Below are 23,422 nucleotides of genomic sequence, written 5' to 3' on the forward strand. Positions count from 1 at the left end.
CAGCCGTTAATCACAGGAGACGTGACTGTTTCAAGATGTCCGGCTGGAGAGATCAAGATTTACTGTCAATAAATCACGACCCGCAGAGTTTGGACGCGTGAGCGAACACGATGTTCCTGAATCTGTCCACGGGTCGAAGACAACTCGTCCGTGAAGAGAGGTTAGGATTAACTTTGTGCTGGAGTTGAGCCTAAAGGTGCTAAAGGAGCGCCGACTTCATAAAAAACCAAACAACCTGTGAATAGGAAGCGACTCTGACACAGAGACGGTGCACACAAACACAGTTTCATCACTTTATTACAGTAAATGAGTCCATATCGTACATACACAGAACAGAGACGGACAGGGTTGTGTTTCTTTCTCTCTCTCTCTTCCTCCGTCTATCTCTCCATTTCTCCAACGCATCTGGACGACACCAAAGTTGGAGCAAGAATAATGAATCTAGAAGTGACATTTCTACAGAGATAGTCATCTCCCTTGGTCGCATGATGTCGACGCACAACTTTGCTTTCAGAGGATTTGAAAAGCAACAAAAAAAGTACAATTTCTGAGATTGGATCAAACACAGAGAGCAGATCGGTGGCCGGCTCTTGTCTGCAGCCGTCACAACACAAATGTCTAGTTCTGCTGTCTTGTGGATCCTTATAGCAGCAGTCCTGAACACAAAACGCCCGTGTTGAGTTACAAGTTTGACATCAAAACTGGGATTTCTAGTCCAACTAAACACTTCTGGGATCCAGTCAAGACACGATGACACAGCACTTCTCTCCGAAAAGGCCAGCGGCTAAAACATTTGCTCAATACTGCACAGTAATAACATATTGCAATCCGTCTCACGACACACCGAGTTCTGTTCCAACATGGGATGAAAAATCAACAGATAAAGGAAACGAGGACGGTGATTTTGACGCCTGTGTGTAGATGGGAACCCGAGGTTTGGGTTAGGCATCGAGACCTTATGGTTCAGGTTAGTATCGGTGGTTTGGAAGCAATTCTTGTGCAACGTCTTCGCAAATCCAGGGTTAGAAAATATAGACAAGGCTGATTGTTACGCATCAAAGTCTGTTCACAGGTTTGGGGGAGAACTACCGCACGTCGTATGAAGCCTCGCGCGGCTCAAGAAGAGGCGCGTAAAATGTCCGAAGACTCACGTCTGAACATCAGAAGGCCGTTTCTACATTTTTAGCCGGGACGGTTCGTTTTATTCTCTGCTTTGCTACGTCAGCTGCCTGGATTCATCAGCACGGACAGCTGCCTGGATTCATCAGCACACAGTTTGGTTACTGATGTTTCAGAGCCGTGGTCGGGGCCGTAGATTCAAGTCAGATTAAAGCTCAATGAGCCCAGAACTTTCTGTGGTATTTTGAAGAACTTCCTGGGGGACTTGAGATTGTTTTTTAAATGTAAATTAAAAGATAAAAAATCAGTTGTGTGTAATTCTGAAGATAATTACGCTTTAATAGTTAATCTGATGTGGCACTGATGGGGCAGTGCTATAATGTACCTCTTATTTTTAGGGGGTAAATTATTGAACCATAAAAAAAAGAACCACTGGATCAGACTCACGTATAACAGCCCCTCGGCCCCTGGATGGAGAGAAGGGGCGGAAGCTTTAGAAGGGACGTGCATTTTAGACCCCTGCCACCTGCTCCTCATCTCTGCATAATATTTGTCTTTTTACAGCTTTTGGTGTTTTTAAATCTGCAAAAAACAAGACTTTACATACATATTTTCAGCCACAGGGTTCACAGGTTCAGTCTGTCCTCCTCTTTACTGTGGAGGTGCAGGAGGTGTATTAATTGTTCTATAAAGGGCGAGGAGGATAAAACAGAATTTGGGAAAGTGTCTTGAGCGTGTTTCACTGTAGTAGGTTTGTGCAGAACCTGTCTAACAGTGACTGGACAGCTCCCTCTTGTGGAGAATCTGCTGCCTGTCAAATGTGATTTGGAGTCAGGTACTTGACACTTCCATTAAAGCTGCAGCAGGTAAAAAGGAGAAACTGCAGGATTTGAAGCAGAGTGAGATACTCCTGCACCCTCACCCCCCGTCTCTGCCCAGAGCCAATAGGAACGCTGTCTCTCCCATCATAGTCAGTTTCATAAAAGCCTGAAAACAGAGCCAAGAAGAGGTAACTCTAGTTTTCCCTCAGAACACTTGAGTCACAATATAATAAAAGGTTATTATGGATTGTTTTCCCATTATCACCAAAAACAAATTGCCTACCGCAGGTTTAAGTTAAAAAAAAGTAAAACAAACATCACCATTTCCAACATTTCACATTTATTATACTGTATAGAGCCACAGTGGATAATAGATGAGCACTGTCATGACGTGGAGACGCTGCTAACATGACACGCCTCGGTCCTTTAGGTTCTAGAGAGGGCGCGTAATGTTTTAGGCGGTTATACTTTTCACCCAGTTTGGAACAGAACCCATTCAACAGTCAGCTGGTCCAACGGAGGACCGGACGACAGAGAGGACAGCTGATGTTGTTAACGGCTACTTTACAATTTTAACTGGACTACAAGAAAGAGACAGAGAGAGAGAGAGAGAGAGAGGGAGGGAGAGAGAGAGAGGGAGAAAGAGGGAGAGAGAGAGAGATCAACAGACATGAGGAGAAGGCTGATTTTTTTTTCTTCTTTGCAGATATTTACATTTTGAATCGTGAAAAAAAGAAACTTATTTACAAAAATGCACAACCTAAGACTGCTTCATCGACAGGATGAGGGGAGATATAAACAACTCTGTAATAAAAAGTAAAAAGAGGGAAATGAAAATCAGTGATATTTACACGTGCGATAAGAGAAGGAGGAGTGGGGGAAAATGGCTTCGGAGCCTGAAGGAGGAGGAGGAGGCGAATCAGTCGTGTTTGATTCCTCTCTCGGTTGGGTGGGTCACACCTTTTCATAGCCGCAGAGGGTCTGACAGCTCTGAGTGTGACGGGCCCTGCGGAGCTAATCAAACACGCTGGTTGGACTCTTTACAAGCAAAGAAAGCAGAATGGGTCCGGCAGTGAGTGGCAGGTTAGCGGGGGGGGAGGAAACCGGCGTCGGAAAAGAGAAGGAATAAATGCTCTCCGCTCTCCTCGTACAAAAGAAAATCAGTGTGAATGTGGTGGAATTCAAAAAAGCATCGAAGCTATCCTCTAAAAAAAAAAAAGGTTCAGAAGAAACATGGCTGCAGGTGGAGGCATGGAACAATAGTATCAAATATACTATGCTACAAACTTTCAAGTGGTCTGAACTGACGGCTAAAAATGTGCACTGACGACGGCTCTAATCCGTTAAAACACTGGCTGTTCAGACTGCAGGGTGGACTATGGACACACACACGTTTGGACTTCCACACGTTAGAGGAGGCCGATGATCAGGCCGGTGATCTCAGCGTCCGTACAGCGACGCTTGGCCCTGGTGATGATACATTCTGACCCTCAAGCTTCATGTAACCTTGACCTCAGACGGCTCTTTCCTCTCTTATGGTCCTCACAAAGATAGAAGTACAAACAGGAAATGAACGTTCAACTAAGTCACAATGAGCGTCCTGTTCATGTTCTTTATGCTTCGCTTCTGTGTACGTGTCCATTTATCCTCAGAGCTCTTTTCCATGATAAGAACTTTTGACTCATTTCCACTGACGGAAGAACAGTTCGCTAAAGAAGCTGCGACTCCGTTTCAAAGCCTTCTTCATCTTAAATGAGCCGACGTCAGACCCTCGCACAAAAACGAATAAATATCCCCCCCGCCCCGTCGAGTTCAATAAAACATCAATCAGACAATCCCCTCCCCTGCGATCTTTTGTTTCTCTGCTGCGTTTAAAAACCAGGAGGAGCAACTTAGTACGTCTCTAACGTCGGGACACGAGCGATCGCTGGGCTGAAGGGGGAAGTGACTTTTTGATTATATAGCATTTGCGTTTAATCTGCCGACGTATTTCAAGGAATCGTAGTTTTCTCGGAGACATCTTTTTATTATTGCGAAATTAAGACGATTAAGAAAATGTATAATTTATTCTAAAACAACGTCGGACTTCTTAAAAGCAGCAACGGTTGCTCTAATTCAAGCGTTTTCACGTCTCATTTACCACATCATTAACATTGTTTTCCAATGTTTTGAAAGCTTAAAATGGAAAACAAAGGATTTCTTTTGTTTCATTAAAATGTTTTACCTGGAACATGCCTTTAAATACATTTCCCTCACAGTACACTGCACTCACTTTTCTTTAAAAGGGTTGAACGGGGCCTTTATTTGTTTTCTTTCTTCAGGAAATTAAATAATAATCTGGAAACCTTTTCCTTAAGAAGCACTGATGTAGTGATACAGGATCTCTAGTTTATTAGACAAGCTCCAGTATCGGTTTTCTATGGCTGCGATCTTCTAAGACATCTGGAGCACTGCTGGTTTTCCTCACATCCTCGAGTGAACGCGGCTTACTAGTTGCTGGGGCAGAGAGCGAGCGGCGCACTGAGCAGCCTCCAGTAACGTACGACTATTTATGCACTAAGATGGTTTTAGTTTGACTTATAATTTTCTAAGATCTGCTTTTGCCGAGCGGCACATTCACACTTTCTTCACGACTGACGGATACAGCTCTAAACTAAGTCCCTTAGGTGACGAAGGAGAGCAGGAGGAGTTGAGAGGGGAAAAGTCCTCCGGTTGTTTTAACGTTGACGGACGCCTCTGCCCTCCTGGATGTGGAGGTGAACTGAACAATAATCGCTAATAAAAGCTGAAAAGGAGCCTAAATCCATGATCGATCGTACGCATATTTAACAGACGACTGTGGACACGTAGAGGGACTGTGTCACTCTCTTTAAACAGACTAAACTCTCTAGAACAGGAAACGAACAGATGGATACGAGACGTGGCGGAGTCAGTCGGCTTATTTCCAGTCTGGTCTGTATAAACGCAGCCGCAAGGGCCGATCCAATCCACCTCCAACCAAACACGGTTACCTGCACTCTGCTACTGATGAGGTTCCCTACTCTACCTGACATATAAGCTGGGACAGTAACAAGATGTGTATGTTGATTTTAAACCCTCAACATCAGGTTCGAATAGTAAAATCATGTGTCTGGAGGATCAGTCCCTGCGTCCGCTCTCCCGCCCTGAGTTGAATAAAAACATCCTTTTACCCTGATGACCTGATTTGGGCCCAGTTCTGATCGCGGTCGGGCAGTGTACAGTTCAAAAACACTGAATATAAAAAAATAATCTGAAGTGGAAGAAAAAAAACGCTACGGAGGCAAAATGTTGTGATGCGTTCCATCTGTCAAATAAATAAACATATAAAGAAAGAAAAAAGTTGATTAAAAAAAAAAAGGTTATATTACAGAGGACCAGCCCCCACTATTGAACCTTCACAGACCACCCGAGCAGCAGCGAGACGACTGTGTGTGTGTGGTTGTGGGTGTGTGCGCGTATATGTGTTTGTGTGTGTGTGTGTGTGTGTGTGTGTGTGTAACAATCACCTGCCGTAGTTTCAACCCTGGCAGCTAAAGAACTAACGTTTGTTTGTTCAATGCATTTACTGTACAAAACAGATCATCTAAGAGGAGAGCAAGCAGCATGGAGGAAAGCTGTGTGTGTGTGCGTGTGTGTGTGTGTGTGCGTGTGTGTGTGTGTGTGTGTCTGTGTGTGTGTGTGTCTGTGTGTGTGTGCGTCTGTTTGTGTGTGTGTGTGATCAGGGTGAGGCTGGCAGGCAGGTGAGAAGCTGCTTCAGATGCTGTTAAGAGATCCTGGTACTGAACTGTGTTGAGATGAATCTGAGCCGGTACCATCTGAAGAACACAAGAGGACACAGAAGAGAGTCAGTGGTGGATTCAAAGTCCAGTAGAAAAAGGTTATGTTATTTAATTAACTGTACATTATACGCCTTAATATAAGACAGTTGTTTTAAGGAAAACAACATTGTCTTGGTGATAAAGCTGGGGTAATTCAGTGTTCTTTGCGGGTAAAACGTGTAGTAATTGGCCAAACTGTTGTTGGGATAAACACCACATAAGTTCCTTAATAGCACATTAAATCAGTGGTCGCGGTAATTTAATAGTTTTTTACAATGAGGGAAAAATCTGAGGGCCGTGTGGGTCGTTCCTGTCATGAACTAACATTCAGTCCCCACAAAACTTACTCTGTAAACGAGACAGGACACATCACATATTTTACGGTTACAAAACTGATTTTTTTTTACGGTTTTGTCTGAAAGTGAAAGCTCTTTATAGCGATATTTCATTTCACATGATCCGCTGCATAACTTTGCTAATTTGTTGTTTATTTAGCGGATGATTACGAACTCTGCTGAGCCGCTTATTTTGCTCTATTCGCAGCCTTTAAACACCTTTTCACAGGGGAAATAAAAACATTAAAAAATGCCATTATGCGTTTTCAAACCCTGAGTAATCCTGCAGGAAAAAACACACCAAGATGAACTCTTTTGACACAATGAGTCAATAAAAAAAAATAGACTAGAGTATATTATAACAAGATCTAAAACATCGTATTTACTTGTGATGTTTTGTTTTTTTGGGATATTAATTTTACACACAACATAAATAGTGTGTAATAACACCACGATATTAACGTTACAGTAAGACGATGGTCGCATGAACATATGAGTTTCCCACCGTGAGCAGAAGCAGCTGTGTGAGAGCGAGCGTGAGGAGGGATGAGGGTTGAGTTCAGCTGGGGCTGGATGGACAGCTCTGCAGAGTATAACAGAAAGAGTTTATATTCACTGATGAGTCGTGTATCAAGAGGACAGCGTCACACAACAATAAGACAGTGTAAGCTACATTAACTGCACATCCTCTGGGGTCGCAGCTTTGGCCCAAACAAACCCAGGAAACTCATCTGATGGTGTTTAGCTAAACAGATGGTGATGAATCCATCGAGCGCAACTTCAACACAACTGAACCGTTAAACACAACAGATAGGAGTGTGGCGTCCTTTCCGCCGTGTACCTGTGGTGCTGAAGTTGAAGAGCATCGGCAGATCTCGGCCGCTGGGAAGTCGTGTGTTGGGCTGGCGTAGCTCGTCGAAGAAGGCGTGCGAACAGGCCTCTAGTGGGGAGAACCGCGAGGCCGGCGTGTACTCCAGCAGCCGGGAGCAGAGGGCGATGGCCTCTGGGGGGGTGCGAGGTTTAAACACCTGAGGAACAAGACAGGTTTAAGTCCAAATACCAGCCAAAAATGAAATCTACAGGACACTATTCTGTGCATCAATAAAAAGCACTGTGGAGGAGTTTATATGATCAGAAACACCCAGTGTCATCTTAGGGCGCACTCACACTGTCCGCCTGTACCGTGCCCCCTGCTTTAGGGTCCTTGTCCCCCCCTCCAGGCCCGTTTGTACTCACACTACCTGGGCCTCTGCGAATGCTTCTTGCTGCCTATACGTCATCACGCCGTAACACGTCACACGCATTGATGACTTCATCGCGATGCGTCGCTTTGTTTACAAATCTTACAAATCCATAGACCTCGGAGTTTTTGTGCGTCTTGTCCGACTATTTTTCCGCATCACACCAAGGTGAACCTTTCGCCGCCATTGTTTTAAATGTTCGCGCATGGTCCCTCCTTTTTTTCTATGTCAAACAGGCGCACATTAAATTACGTCAGAACCGGCGTAGGCCAAGTGCATGTGCAAACGTGCTTTACAAAAGCCCACCTCTCCCAAAAGGGCCGTGGACGGCAAGCTGACCGCAGCTAGGCGTGGTACGGTTGCACTCACACTGGTATGGTACGGATGGCAATGTGAGTGCGCCCTAACTGAAATGGAAGGGGTCCCATCTGTCTGTCCTTCAATTTTCTCAACAACTGTTCATCGATCCGCTTCACACTTGGAGGGTGTTTGTGCGATTGTTATAACTTTATTCTGCTAATTTAATGTTCTGCTTCAGAAGAACAACCACGGACAGCTGCAGCATATTTTCACATCTTTTTCTGTGATGGATTTATTTCAACCAAACAAAGGAAGACCCTCATAGAACTTCTGCTCCTAAAAAAAGGCAGTTGCACGCCGTTTTTGGAGTAGAAAGCTATCCGCTCTGTAGTAAATGTTGAGGGGCCACTTCTTTTTTCTGTGCGCTTAAGGTGTCAAATGGTTAATTGATTTTCAGAGGGAGGGCACTAAAGCTGGCAGCTTTAAATAGACTGTGTGGGCAACAACACGTCCACAGGTATTCTCTTCTTCAGTTCTTAGTAACTGGTGTGATGTTTACCACTTTTTGGGAAGATGAACAGAATTGGTCTCATGAATGTCAAAAGAATTAGAGGTAAAATATTAGTAATACACATCAACTTTCATACATGTACCTATCAACATTTCCTCCATGTTTACAGATATTCTTTCTCTTGTCTCAGACTTGGACAGCGGGCTAATGAGAGAGCGCCCTGCCGGTGTTTTACTCACCTTGGTCCATGGATGAGCTTTGATCTGAGGGAACTTGAATTCTGTGTAGTTTGGGTTCATCTCTCGGATTTGTTCCCTTGTCGGGGTTCCTAGCACCTGAGAATAGTAGGAGGAGTGTGAGCAGTATTGTGTAGACACACAGGTCACGCAGGTGTGTGATTGGTTGTTATTGTTCTAGCAGTCTTTTATAACACCAATTAATATCCTGCTGTGATAATCTCCAGTGAAAAGAGGAATTACAAGAGGACATAGGATCAGTTCGGTTGATACCTGATAAACACACTCACCTTAATAATCTCTACGAGCTGGTCCACCCCACTGTCACCGGGGAATATGGGCTGTCCGAGCAGCAGCTCAGCCAGGACGCAGCCTGCTGACCATATGTCAATGTTTGCCGTGTAGTCTGTGGCACCAAAAATGAGCTCAGGGGCGCGGTAATACCGTGAGCAGATATACGACACGTTGGGTTCACCGCGGACCAGCTGCTTGGCGCTGGGGAAACACAAGAGATCAAATTACATGATAAACTGCAGCAAAGAAAGGGATGAAAAGTGGAAACAGTTGTGGAAATAACGGTTATCAGGATTTGTTGGGTTTGTTGTTGTTCCTCCGCCACACAAGACACAAACTTTAAGAACATTAAGAAGCAGGTCTGCCATATTAAATACAGTCCCATAGTACCACCATTCAGGCCTAAGCCTTCACACATTATGTCACAGACTAAAAAACGCGTTGTGAACAGATACAGATCTGTTGATGCAGCTCACCTGCCAAAGTCGCACAGCTTGAGGATGGCAGTTTCTGGGTCGACAAGCAGGTTTTGGGGCTTGATGTCTCTGTGACACACGCCCTGGGAATGGATATAAGCCAGACTGCGAAACAACTGGTACATGTACACCTGGGGGGGAGGGTCACAACATGAGAACAACACACTTTTAAATTGAATCAAACAGAAAGACAACATGCTTTGTATTACGGTGTTAGAGTTTCATATCGGTGGAGTAAAGACGCCCTCTTGTGAGATTGTTTAACAACTACAAATTACATAAACTTGGAGAAACATTATTCAGACGACATAGAAATGTTAGTGGGATGCTCATTTGGACCAAATCTGACCCTTCTGTACCGATCATTAACAGTCAAACAGGCAACTGAGCCTCAGTTCTCCTGTCTGGGAGGCTCAAACATACTGTCATCATGCCGCAGACTTGTACTGTGCAGCCACAATGATGCGTGCATTGTCGTGGACGCTGTTGCAACTTCCCTGGATCCGCTGGCATTTCGGAATTACCGTAACTAGACCAAAGCTGCCCCCCGCGTGTATTTCTGAGCCTGTCTCCGGTGCACCGGTGAGGGTGTCAGTTGTATGTCATGCTGATTAACACGGAGTATGCTGGAGGCGCACATCTGACGCAGACACACAGCTAAAATGCAATTTGCTAGTGGGGGGCACCAAAAGTTGTATTTCCTTTTTTAAACGATCTATTCTTTAAACTGATTATTATTGAGTATCAATCAGTCAAAATTCTTATCATCTGTTAACGGTCAAACAGTTAATTATAAACACACCCCCTTGGTAGGAAAAAAGTAAAGACCATTACCTTCACATATATGATAGGAATGATGCTCTTGGCCTTGTTAAAATGCCTGGCAACCCTGTAGACCGTCTCAGGGACAAAGTCCAGCACCAGGTTGAGGTACACTTCATCTTTCTGTAGAGCACACGACAGAGAGAGAGAGAGAGAGAGAGAGAGAGAGAGAGAGAGAGAGAGAGAGAGAGAGAGAGAGAGAGAGAGAGAGAGAGAGAGAGAGAGAGAGAGAGAGAGAGAGAGAGAGAGAGAGAGAGAGAGAGAGAGAGTCACACACAGACAGAGAGAGAGAGACACACACAGACAGAGAGAGAGAGACACACACAGACAGAGAGAGAGAGACACGGACAGACAGAGAGAGAGAGACACACACAGACAGAGAGAGAGAGACACAGACAGACAGAGAGAGAGAGACACAGACAGACAGAGAGAGAGAGAGAGAGAGAGAGAGAGAGAGAGATAGAGAGAGAGAAAGCGAGAGAGAGAGAGAGAGAAAGAGAAAAAATGTTTAAAATATGTGATTTAACAGATGTTTCCAAGAGCTGCCATAGTACCCAGTAACACATCATACTGAAACTTTAGCACAGATAAATTGCCTTTACAAGTTGAATCTTTTTGTCTTTTAATAATAATAAAATAATCTTGTTTCCAGTAATTGACTTCTCCAACATTAACCGCAGAAGTGTTTCTATATTTGTCAGTCCCAGAAATAGATTGCTTCCCTTTTTTTTCTCAGGGTCGGGCTTTTTCTCTTCTGTGTAGTTTTATATTTATTTATGATATTTATTATGTCCGTACATCGTTTCCTTTGTTGTTATTGTAGTCTCCTGAAACTATGGAGCGTGTGAACATAACCATGCTATATTGTATATTGAAAGAAAGAAAAGAGGAGCTGCACCTTCTCTCCGCTGGAGTAGAAGAAGTAACGTAGTCTGACGATGTTGCAGTGGTCCAGCTTCCTCATGATCTGTAGTTCCCGATTCTGCAGAGACGAGAAAACACAAAGCGAGCATGAGAAGAACTTCAAAAGACACAGACACTTTACTTTTATAGAACAAACACGTGGATATCGAGATCTACCTTAATATTTTAAAAATGACATCAAAAACAAAACACATGGAAAACAGATGAAAGGAAACTAGGAGAGGAACATGTGAAGAAATGTGTAAATGCATAATTAAATAGAAATTACCTTGAACCTCTTATCCTGCAGAACCTTCTTAATGGCCACCATCTCTTGGCTGTCGATGAGGCGGGCTTGGTACACCACACCGAACGACCCATTGCCGATCACCTGCAAGGATTTCACAGAAGAGGAAACAGTCGAGATATCAATGAGAGCTCATCAGGTGCAGTACAAATACAGATTTGTAGGCCTGAGTGTGTCTGTGTCGCTCCAGCTACAACAACAGAGTTCAAATAACCTCTGTCTGTCACAACTATTTCAGTTTATGTCTATGTTCAGTGTCTAAAATGGTGTTGATGTTGGTTCTGGAGGAAGAGTTTGTCTCCCTGTGTTTTACAGTTGTGTTCAACTGGCAGCTTTATGCTAACCTCCCCCTCCCACGACTGACTGCACCAGGGTCCAGCGATTAGAAAAAATCAGCTATTTTTTATGTTTTTTTTTTGGCAATTAATTTAGAAGATGTAATGCTCATCCTCCCAAGACGGGTGAGAGCCGCTGCTGAGCGCACTGAGAGAGACGGTGGAGGAAACAGCGCGTGGAGACGGCATATTTTCACATCTAACTCTGGGAGTTAAGGGTTTATTATCGACCCAATCAGAGTTGGTGGTTGTTGGAACAATGGAACGAGTAACTAAGAGGGTTTTGGTGAGTTTTACTTTGTTTCTTTGTGAATGTCGAGTGTGAATGAAGTGTGTTTTGACAACTTAAAGCAGTTAATCTAGTCTTGGATGAAAGACAAAAGCTTAAATACAGAAGGTGTGCGGTTGTGTTTTTGTGTTTAACAGGGAAAATATGTGTAAGAGTATTTGCATCTTCCACATTTTGTTTATTTATTAGCTAGGCCAACACATCAGTGCTCGCTGGTTGGAACAGTTTAAGTGATAAATTGATTAGTCAGAAAAATAAATGGCAAAAATTCAAATCAATCTTGCCCAAAAGAAATGCTCTCTGTCTCACACACACACACACACACACACACACACACACACACACACACACACACACACACACACACACACACACACACACACACACACACACACACACACACACACACACACACACACACACACACACACACACACACACACACACACACACACACACACACACACACACACACACACACACACACACACACACACACACACACACACACACACACACACACACACACACACACACACACAAAATACTACATTCCCGACAATCGACATGTGCCATGTTCTCTTCCGGGAACTTCACATGTTATTAACAGGATGAATCCTTTACTCACATCTCAACTACATAATTGTCTCAAAGACATGTCAAAGGTGAGAGCTTGCCTCCCTTTTTGGTTTCTTTTTTGTGGATAAATCTTATTTTTGCTTTTGTCGTTGCAAAACGGGAACATTTGCTGGTTTCCACAGTGTTCTGACAGTAAAGTGGTAAAACTTAAACACTTACTTGCCGTTAGGTCGGTGGACAAAAATGATCATTTTGCACCCAGGTTGCAGCATTAGGTTATATATGAAATAAGTCAAGCCATAAAACATAATGCTGTGAAATTACAACTTAAATGTGTACCCCGACACATGATTGTGATCACAGCTTTATCCTCTAGAGATTATTAAAACAGTATCATATTTCAACAGAAACATTTAATTAGAGTTTATTTGACTCCTCGATAACCGTCCACTGCAGCACAGAGTGGAAAAGTCTCAATATTTCTGATAAGTCTATTAACTTTGAGATAAGAAATGGTGATAAACGTATGTTAACACACTATTAAAGAGGCATTACGTAATCTTAGGAGTGATCAAAGGAAAAGACCAGAAGGACCTGCGACGGTACGAACAAGCTCAACATATAACAAGGACAGAGCTTCTTCTGCTGACGCCGTGAGGTCTTGGTCTGGCTTCTTTGCTCACCTTGATGTCAGTGTAAGCGACTTCCTGTGGACGGTCCGGTCCCTGACCCGGTGTGGCCACGACTGTTGTCACCTTCCCGCTGTCTCCTAGGAAACGAGCAGAAACAGGGTCAACATGAGGCCAGAGGGTTATGAGAATTTATGAGTCAGAACTGCAGTTCGGAGTAAAAACACGTCATCTGTGCTAAAACTTGTGAAATTATAAAAAGGATTAAAGTGGGCGGAAGTCCCTCTGGTGCTTTTCTTTCTAAGAGGTAATGAAATGAAACGGCTTCACAACGGAAACCAGAACAAAAACCCCGGTCAGTCAACGCAGGACACTCGCTGCAGCCAGACTCATCCTTTGGGCCGCCGCTCTGAATATTTAGGTTAACGACAGTCAACTTTCCGAAGCCTCCGAGGACGTGGAAAGAAATGGCAGGGTTCATATTCAAGACACTGTGACTAATTAAACTGGGAGTGAGCCCAAAAATAGGCCGACCACCTTCTCTGTCCTGATAAACTCTTTTAAGTGATAACCGCCTTTTTTTTTCATATCACGAGCACACAGACCAGGAAGCGTTTCTTGCAGCGTGTTTGTAACATTTTACTAATTTAGTTTGACCTCAGAGACAAACATTAGCCATGAAAGAAGAGCTGCGTGATTCAGGCCGAAATGAAAATCAGGATTATTTTGATCCGTAATCGTCGAATATATATAAACGATATTACCTGAGATAAATTAATAGATATTAAAGTGTACGTGCTTGCTTTCATCTCATCTCATCTCATCTTCAGCCTCTTATCCGGGGTCGGGTCGCGGGGGCAGCAGCTCCAGCAGGGGACCCCAAACTTCCCTTTCCCGGGCCACATTAACCAGCTCTAACTGGGGATCCTGTGGCGTTCCCAGGCCAGTGTGGAGATCTAATCTCTCCACCTGGTCCTGGGTCTTCCCCGAGGCCTCCTCCCAGCTGGACGTGCCTGGAACACCTCCCTAGGGAGGCGCCCAGGGTTCATCCTTACTAGATGATCCTGAACCACCTCAACTTTCAGTACTGCTACAATGAACTGTAATTGCTTCAAACGCTACTATATTGAAATTCTGATCGAGTTGCCATCTTACAGGTCGATTAATCAACGAGTTGTTTGGTTTATAAAAGTCAGAAAATGTGGATTAGTGAACTCACTTCACTGTGAGAGGAGGAAAGAAACCAGAAAACATTCAAAGAAGGAGCTGGATAACTTTTAAAAAAAGCTATTCAAACTGATTAATGGGTTATTTTATAGTTGTGCAGTTGATTTAAAAGTTGACGTTTAATCAATAACCTTTGCAGCTTTATCAGCCTCTACAATTTCCATTCATTTCTGTAGTTTTGGCACAGTAGTACTTAAATAATTTATGTTTGTAGCCATTCGAGGATTTGTCCATGCTACTTAAATAATGGAGCAGCCTTTGTGCTGTATAACGGTCACTCTGACCACGTCCACATACTTAATGCTTTGTTTACCAAACAAGACAATGCACTTATTATTATGGCCCTCTCACAGCCAGAACTGCATGTCCCGGTGCTCTTGCACATCCATATCCACGCGCACACACACACACAGTAAACTGTCCTCAGCCACAGAAGTGTTGTGGTCATCCAATAGGCACGCTGGCGATATCTGTTACAGCTGAGACTGCGAGGCCTGCAGGGCGACCGGGTCACTGGGTTCTCCTGACGACTGTGTTCACGCAGACACGCTCGCACGGGGCTCCAGGTTAAAAGTAGGACAGATGGTTAAAGGATACGTTTATGCCGACTGTCCGCGTTGCTCCTCCTCTTACATTTTTCATGCTGATGCATCAGTGCAGCCGAAGCTATCAGGGCCCTCTTCCTGCTGCCATTCAGGGTTTTTTTAACAGCATGAAATACGACTTCCAAAAGCTGGAAACTTCCTCGAGGTCAATAATCTATCACAATAAAGGCGGTGTCTTACTCCGGCTTTGTCAGTGCGTCTGATTTACCGTCCTTTCATTGTGTCGGAGTTCATTGTTTGTGCGACACGCTGCTTCCTGACATTCACTGACACTGACATTTATCGAGGGAGGCTCAAGTCCCCCCTCCCTTAAAAACATGACATTTTTCAAACTTTGTCACATCTATACCTATGTATTTGGTTTATTTACACTCAAACAGCAGTTAACGTCTACCCAGGTCTGACGCTGCAAAATAAGCCTCTCAAAAACACCAAAAACCGACAAATGTTGCAACAAAAAGCACATGAACACACTAAAGATGTTCCAATACCGTGTTTTCCTTCCTAATGCCGATACCCGACCTTGCATACCGACTAACTTACTCTTTTATTATCCAGTTTGACAGTCGGTCATAACAGAAAAGATGAAGATAAATAAATTACTATGAAGTAGATGTTTTTTCTGGGTTGAATTATGTGGTATTGGATCAGTGCATATACTTTTGCACTCGCCAATATCAGCATTTTGCGCAGTTTTGGCGGCATTTCGATACCACTATCGGAAAAACTCCAGAACACACAGTGCCCCACAATACAACATGAAGTATGAGAATTTACTCAACCTATTCTGTATAAACCAGCAGATTTTCCCTGTAAAATCACATTTTGCAAAGAAGCTCCAAGAGAATGAAGTTTCCCTAATTAATATGCGGTTTAACGCAGCGAGCAAGAGTTTCCTAAACATGAAACCAGGACATCCACTCTATCAGGAAGAGCCTCTGGTGTTGGTGTGACGTTCCTATAAAGTATCTATTGTTTTAGAGGTTTTTGTGCTCATGTGACAGTCTATTCAATTCAATTCATTCATTCATTCATTCATCTTCAACCGCTTATCCCGGGGTCGGGGTCGCGGGGGGGCTGGAGCCGGTCCCAGCTGACATCGGGCGTGAGGCGGGGTCCACCCTGGACAGGACGCCAGTGTATCGCAGGACACACAGAGACGAACAGAGACAGACAACCATTCACACCTGAGGGCAATTCTTAGAGTAATCAATTAACCGAACATGTGCATGTCTTTTTGGACTGTGGGAGGAAACCGGAGAACCCGGAGAAAACCCACGCAGACACGGGGAGAACATGCAAACTCCACGCAGAAGGGCCCAGGCCGAGATGCGAACCTGGAACCTTCTTGCTGTGAGGCGACAGTGCTAACCTCTACACCACCGTGTCGCCCCAATTCAATTCAATTTTATTTATATTCTTCATGACACAGCCATGTTTCAGTCAGACAGAGTGAATCAATATGGTTATCTGATATCAGATCGTTTACTAATACAGCTTTAGATGACGAAGATCTGATGTTTTCAAGTCCACATTTTATTTTCTGATTTTGTGGCATAGTCGCAGATTTTGCGTTGATTTGTATCAAGTTTTTCTGTACAGCTCCTCTTCTGTTCATTTTTGATCTGGTTCATTTAAATGATCGTGGGGCAGACAGTGTTTGTGTACTAAACTGAGCTGGAAAATGCTCCACAGGGAGCGCAGAGAGGTGTGTTAGACTGCCACTCTGCTTCCTGATCCCAACACTGGGTTGTCATGGTTTTAGACCGCTAACGACTGCCTCCAGGTTCTTAGATATGAGAGCGGCACCCTCCAAAGTAGGATGAATACCATCATCTCTTAATAAGACCAGGTTTTCCCCAGAAAGACTGCCATTTATCTACGATGCCCACATTATTTACCGGACACCATCCCGACAGCCAGTTTAACACAAGAACAGAATCCACACGTTGTCCGCTTCCCAGTGGATCATGATTACGTTTTTGGTACATCACATTTACACAACTGTGAACAAAAACAATCTTGTGATACGATATGATTTTTTTATTATAACTCTATTTTACCAGGACATTTTCAGTGATGATCCGGCTATAACACAATAATCAGGCTGTTCTGATGCACACCATCATGTGTGTGTTGTGGTTAGAGTTGTTGCATAAAATGCTGTATCAGCAAGTATGCAACAATGTCTACTTTAAGGTAGTTTCACTCAGACAAAATGGCCGTTAAATCACTTCTAAAACAGCAGCCTACACAGCAAATTTCCGCAACATGGCAGCTTATTCAAAGTACACTTGTGCATGAATATTACAATATATACAATATATATACAACTGTGGACAAAAACAATCTTGTGATACGAGATAACTCTATTTTACCAGGACATTTTCAGTGATGATCCAGCCATAACACAATAATCAGGCTGTTTTGATCAAACCATCATGTGTGTGTTGCTGTTAAGAGTTGTGCTGTTAGCATCTTAAATGCTGTATCAGGGATCAGCAAGTACGTATGCAACTTTCTTTAATTTCCCCCAACATAGCAGCCTATTCAAAATACTTTCGTCCATGAATTTCACCATTACGTTGGTGATAATAATAATCAGGCTGTTCTGATGCGCACCATCATGTGTGTATTGTGGTTTAGAGCTGTTGCATAAAATGCTGTATCAGCAAGTTTGCAACAATCTGGAAAAAAATCTACTTTAAGGTAGTTTCACTCAGACAAAATGGCCGTTAAATCAGTTCTAAAACAGCAGCCTACACAGCAAGTTTCCACAACATGGCAGCTTATTCAAAATACACTTGTGCATGAATATTACCATTTGAACATTAATATAATCCTGAACATAACTCAGCCCTTTCAGATGAGTATGTTATCTGTTTTTGGAGCACAACACAAGATCATAAAACACAATACTTTCCAGGACATTTGACATTTTCTCACATTTTCCATGACTGGAAAACTGGTCAACTGATTCCCCGGTTGTCCAGGACGCGTGTGTTCTGTCTCTGTAATGTGTCCTAAATAAATAACCATGATGATTCTGTTCTGTTAAAGGGAAACTCCCACCTTATGTTGTGACCTATAATGTTTTACAGCTCAATTTAAAAAAATTGTGAATATCTCATTAAGCCTGACAGCGAGGAGACGGACTGTGGTGATGATGTCACCCAGAGACGGGTCCTGGAGCTGCTCCACAGACAGCGAATAATGGAACAAGTGCCCGGACACCGTCACAGCAGCCGTGGTGTGGTGATTATAATGAGATGTGGGGGAGTTTGAGGATTTACTGCTGTGAGCCTTATTTTCAAATCCATTTAGGTGTAAAATATGAATACAAAAAACTCTTCGAACGCACCGATTCACTGTTTGTGGACCAACTCCAAAAGTGTCACATGACAAAATCATTAATTCCCTCGTTGATATGACATTTTCTAAGAAATTGGCGAATTTTTATGTGGAATAAAGTAGGTGGAAATTTACCTAGATCAGCAAAAATAACCACATTTTACAGGGCTGAAGCTATAAGAAATCTGTGTACATTTGTTTATCTAAAGTATCATTGAGAGAAATATCTTTTTTATTTTCTAATGTATGACTTTTAACAATTACACCAACCAACCTTCTGTTATTTATTCTTTTAAGGTTCATTGTGACTGATCCTGCATACTGTGATGTTTTCTGAGACGGTTCTCGCACCGGGAACATCTCATACCGTTGCAACCCTAAATGAATAGCATCACTCCAGTACGCTGCCGTCTCTTTATTCTGTCTTTCAACAACACGTCTGGGCATGTCCGTTTCTCCTTGGGGCATTTGTACGAGCTGCCATAATGTGTCGATTACTGTACATCTACTGCCGGGTCTATCCACGGCTAACGACGACTCCTACAAGTACGAAGGTGGGGAAGAAACGTAGCACTTCCTCTACCTGCCGCTCTCGCCCTTTAAGTGGCTGATGATCAGTACTTTTATCTCTTTGTTGAGGTTCACAGTTTGTAACCGAGGCGCCCAAAGAGGTAAGAAAGGAAGAAGTTTGATCCCCTATGTTCACAAGTACCAAGATATCCCATTCTAGAGGGAAAGACCGGACGTATGTAATGGGAACATTTCATCGTCAGACATCCTCCAGCTGTTCATAATGAGAGATCACCGGTTGGTATGGCAACACAACATCCTTAATTCCCCACGTCCAAGTTTCACTTCACGAGTAATTCATAATGTCAAATCACATAATAATTCTCTCTCACAAATATCTGGGTTAATCCTTTCTCTTGAAATAGCCTCAAAGTCCCGCAAACCTGACGACGTATCCATCAAACATCTTCACCGTCTCAAGGAAACATTTTTGGGGCTTTAAAGGCCTCAGGCAGTGTTGATGAAGGAGGGCAACAACAAGGGTCACGCGGCTTTGAACTGGAGATGACCTCCCGTTTGGGCTCTAATATCAAAGTCACACACCACTGCCTGCTAATGGACGATAAGGTTTGGATTAACACATGCGCGCACACGCAGATCTCTGCTTACACAAGTCACATGGTGATAAAGAGGCATACTATAACTCCATCTCGGTCAGAGGATTCCTACTCCTTTAACGCAGCGAGCAAGAGCTTCCAAAACATCAAACCAGGACATCCACTGTATCAGGAAGAGCCTCTGGTGTTGGTGTGAAGTTTCTATAAAGTATCTTTTGTTTTAGAGTCATTTGTGCTCATGTGACAGTCTACCACAAGAACAGAATACACACATTGTCCACTTCCCGGTGGATCATGTTTATGTTTTTAGTACGTCACATTTACACAACTGTGGACAAAAACAATCTTGTGATACCACCACCCCTGTGTTGCTGTGGGATGATATGTTTTTTTTAATCATAACTCAGGGACCATTTTACCAGACTTTTCCAGGACATTTTCAGTGATGATCCAGCAATAATATAATAATCAGACTGTTTTGATGCGCACCATTCAGCTGCGGTGAATTTTGGTTAGAGTTAATCGCCTTAAATGCTGTATCTGGGTATCAGCAAGTAGAAGTTCAGCCATCCGTGAGGAACTCGGAGTAGAGCCGCTGCTCCTTTGTGTTGAAAGGAGCCAGTTGAGGTGGTTCAGGATCATCTAGTAAGGATGAACCCTGGGCGCCTCCCTAGGGAGGTGTTCCAGGCACGTCCAGCTGGGAGGAGGCCTCGGGGAAGACTCAGGACCAGGTGGAGAGATTAGATCTCCACACTGGCCTGGGAACGCCTCAGGATCCCCCAGTTAGAGCTGGTTAATGTGGCCCGGGAAAGGGAAGTTTGGGGTCCCCTGCTAAAGCTGCTGCCCCCGAGACCCGACCCCGGATAAGAGGCTGAAGATGAGATGAGATAGCAGCCTATTCAAAATACTTTCGTCCATGAATATCACCATTACATTGGTGATATTAATATAATCCTAAACATAACTCAGCCCTTTCAGATGAGTATGTTATCTGTTTTGGGAGCATGACACAAGACAACAGAACAAAAGAGTTTCCAGAACAAACTGGTCAACTCATTTCCAGATTTTCCAGGTTTTCCAGGACGTGTGGGTACAGTCTCTGTAGTGTTTCCCAATAAAATAACGATGATTTTGCTCTTTTAAAAGGGAAATTTGCAGATTTAGCTGACCCATAGTAACTCCATCTCAAACAGGAAACTTACTCCTTGCCTTGGCGTCTCAGCAGACAGCCCAGCTCCTGTGTTGCATATGCACCATATGCATACATGCTTAATAGTAAACAATCTTGATAACGCCTGTTGTACATTAATAAACACATTTATTACAGTACTCTTTGCACCCTTGCACCTTTATCATATTTATAATTTAATTGACCCGTCTTCTTTATATATACACTTATATCTATCTGTACAACGTAGTTAAATGTTTACCTTTGTTCATTTTTGTTATCCTTGTTCTTTAGCAATATGTCTCTTTCTGTGGATATAAATTCAGCCGGAGTCAAATTCCTTGATTATGTTCATACATACTTGCCAATTAAAGCTGATTCTGATTACACATGTCCCAATGGCATACGATAACCAACACTGTGTTTGGTGAAAGTGCTTTTAAATATTTAGCACCCCTATTTTGGAATAAACTACAGGGTCATTTCAAACTGGGATCCCTCATCAGCACGGAGCATTTTAAAAGCAGGATTAAGGACTTTTTAAAATACAATTTGCACATGTACTGTCTCTGAGCACTGATCTGCTTCTTTATTGGCCAGGACTCAATGGGAATATCCTGGTTAGATAAAGGGTGATGAATGAAAATGAAAATAGCTCCATGTCAGACAGAGGAAACCCACTCCTTCTGCCTTTGCATCCCAGCAGAAGACAGCCCAGCTCCTGTGTTGTTGGATATTCATCATTTGCATCCTCCAGGCGTCGGCCACCTGCTGCTAAGCCTTTGCCCCACAGGTGACCTTGGTGAAACGGCAACTTTCCTGCCCTGACCCTTCTCTAAGGGGAGCCAGTGTGTTAGATAGCTGATGCCGCACTCCTAACGACAACTCCCCAAAAACAACCCCGAATGCAGCACTCAAAGCTCGGGTATTGAGTCTATTAGCTTGGCCACAAAAGAACAACAGAGCCCCGTTTTACTGCTCACTCACACTGAAACCATCAGACCCTCAGCTTTTAATTTAACACCAATACATCAGATAAATACAGGTTAATATGGCTGATGTTACACAGAGCCATAGTGATGATTAGTTTGACATCGCTAGGGCTGAATACATCCACCAGGACGGACGGGGAACTGGTGACATACAAAACAAGTGGCTAACGTTAGCATGCTAGCCAGTTGGTTTCCACTACACCGGAGCAATAACGGCTTTCCTCCGGTGTGTGACACATAACACTGGCTGGTGTTTTTTAGGTGAAAACACAGATTATAACTCAGTGGATAAGAACTTACTGGCGAGCTTAAGGTTCGAGCATCCCGACGAGCTGCTGCCGGAGGCCTGCGGGACCCCGGACTTTCCTGTGCTGCTCCCCACGGCAGCGGCTGATCCGGTGGACGCAGCGGCGGTTCCTGGAACACCTGGCGGCTCAGCAAACGAGCTGGTCCTGGGCCGCCCGCTGCCGCTCATATCTCAGTGCAGGGGTCAGGGTTGTGTTTTCACTCCTTTTCAAGCCAAAGCGACTATTTAATTATTATTAATACCCGGCAGGCAGCGACTAACCGTGGAAAAAAAAAGACACACCGAGAAATACACCGCTCCCCGTTGCCGCCGGCTGTCTGGGCTGATAGCTGTTGCTAGACACCTAGAAACAGACCGCTCGCAATGCCACCTGGGAAATGAAGTTCGAAGTAGCTGTTGCTCGCGTTCGCCGCACAGGCTTTCACACACCCAAAGAACTACACGTTTAAAATGACTTAACAGTGTATGTAGGCCAAGGGAAGTAGGCTGTGTATTAGCCTACAGTAAAAATAAACATTTTAGTATTTAGACAAAAGATGTTAGTGGCAAGTTTCCGACCACTTTATTCTAACAGTACAGATATATAAATATATATTTATTACATTACAGATCATTGCAGCTAGCCCATGAAGCACCTTGTAACCCAGTTTTAAAACTTTAGTACTTTTCCCTCTTGTAATAATCATAAGAAAAGCAACGATAACTGTGCAAATGGAAAGGACATAGTTTTTCAAACTTACCATGATTGACACTTGTGAAGATCAGCATTGTGATGTTGAAATCTGCAGTAGATTTGCTTTAAATCAAGGGTTTAAAAGGGGAAAAAAGTTTACTAGCTCAGTTTCTCAATATCTGGATGCCTATGGGTTTGGGATTATATTTTGATCCACACAGACAATTAAGCCTAATATTGCTGTTGGACGTAACTTCAGACTACACCAAGTACATGAAAAATGTCTGTCCCATAGACTATAAAAGTGTATTCTATGGTCAAGCCTTTATTAATTTCTTACTCCTAAACTTCCCCCAAACTACTGCATCTCTGAACTATCTCTTTAAACCAAAGCACAGATCACAAATCTTCTTTTGATAACTAATACAGTATTTCTTTTGATAACTAAAGTCATATTCTCCCCACTTCCTCTCACTGAACCCTCCCGGGGAAGCATGCCTCCCATTTTGAAAACCTCTGTTTTAAATGAAGAGCTTTGTAATCATATTCAATATGATCTGTGAAATGATGACATGTGCTGCGAGGGTAAAACAGCATACTTGAGTATTGACTGCTGAAGGCCCCGGGGCTTATTTGTTTTAAAGTGAGCCGCCTGTTGTAACTTCCGTCCTTTTGCGGATATGAAAGACTCTGACGAGGTCCCCTCACCTCAACCCACCTCTCACCCAATATGACCGGAATCTGAAAGGCTTCTCTAATCCAATAAGCACTGCTTGCTAAAGGCCAGCTGGGAAAGTACAGACTGTGTGTACCGGGGATTTGAGACACTTGACCTGGTGGGTTAAGGTGGCTGCATCAGTCGATCCTGTTCAAGTGAAGGTTCATTTGCATCAGCTTTGCTCTCTCGTCTCTACCGCCATTTTAGAAAGAGCATAG

At 43.5% G+C, this 23,422-nt stretch overlaps 1 protein-coding gene across 1 annotated transcript; it reads right to left on the reverse strand.

Moving 5' to 3' along the window:
• Positions 1-431: 431 nt before the first annotated feature.
• On the reverse strand, positions 432-22,090 carry LOC310956020 (glycogen synthase kinase-3 beta-like). The gene is made up of 11 exons (XM_083926112.1): positions 21,807-22,090; positions 13,091-13,176; positions 11,187-11,288; positions 10,893-10,976; positions 10,007-10,117; positions 9,173-9,303; positions 8,693-8,897; positions 8,406-8,501; positions 6,956-7,142; positions 6,620-6,697; positions 432-5,776 (listed from the first exon to the last, which is right to left on the reverse strand). Exons 1-11 carry the CDS (start codon positions 21,979-21,981, stop codon positions 5,715-5,717), a joined length of 1,317 nt encoding a protein of 438 aa, XP_083782238.1. The 5' UTR covers positions 21,982-22,090; the 3' UTR covers positions 432-5,714.
• Between the last annotated feature and the right edge of the window lie 1,332 nt (positions 22,091-23,422).

This window comes from Echiichthys vipera (genome assembly GCF_963691815.1).
Source record: "Echiichthys vipera genome assembly, chromosome: 13".
NCBI lineage: Eukaryota > Metazoa > Chordata > Actinopteri > Perciformes > Trachinidae > Echiichthys > Echiichthys vipera.

Excerpts from the sequence above, each read along its gene's own strand:
- LOC310956020 (XM_083926112.1), bottom strand. The coding sequence starts at position 21,981 with ATGAGCGGCAGCGGGCGGCCCAGGACCAGCTCGTTTGCTGAGCCGCCA. Across the intron at positions 8,502-8,692 it reads AGCTCGTAGAGATTATTAAG|GTGCTAGGAACCCCGACAAG; the intron begins GTGAGTGTGTTT and ends TACTATTCTCAG. Across the intron at positions 6,698-6,955 it reads CTTCAACTTCAGCACCACAG|AGCTGTCCATCCAGCCCCAG; the intron begins GTACACGGCGGA and ends TATACTCTGCAG.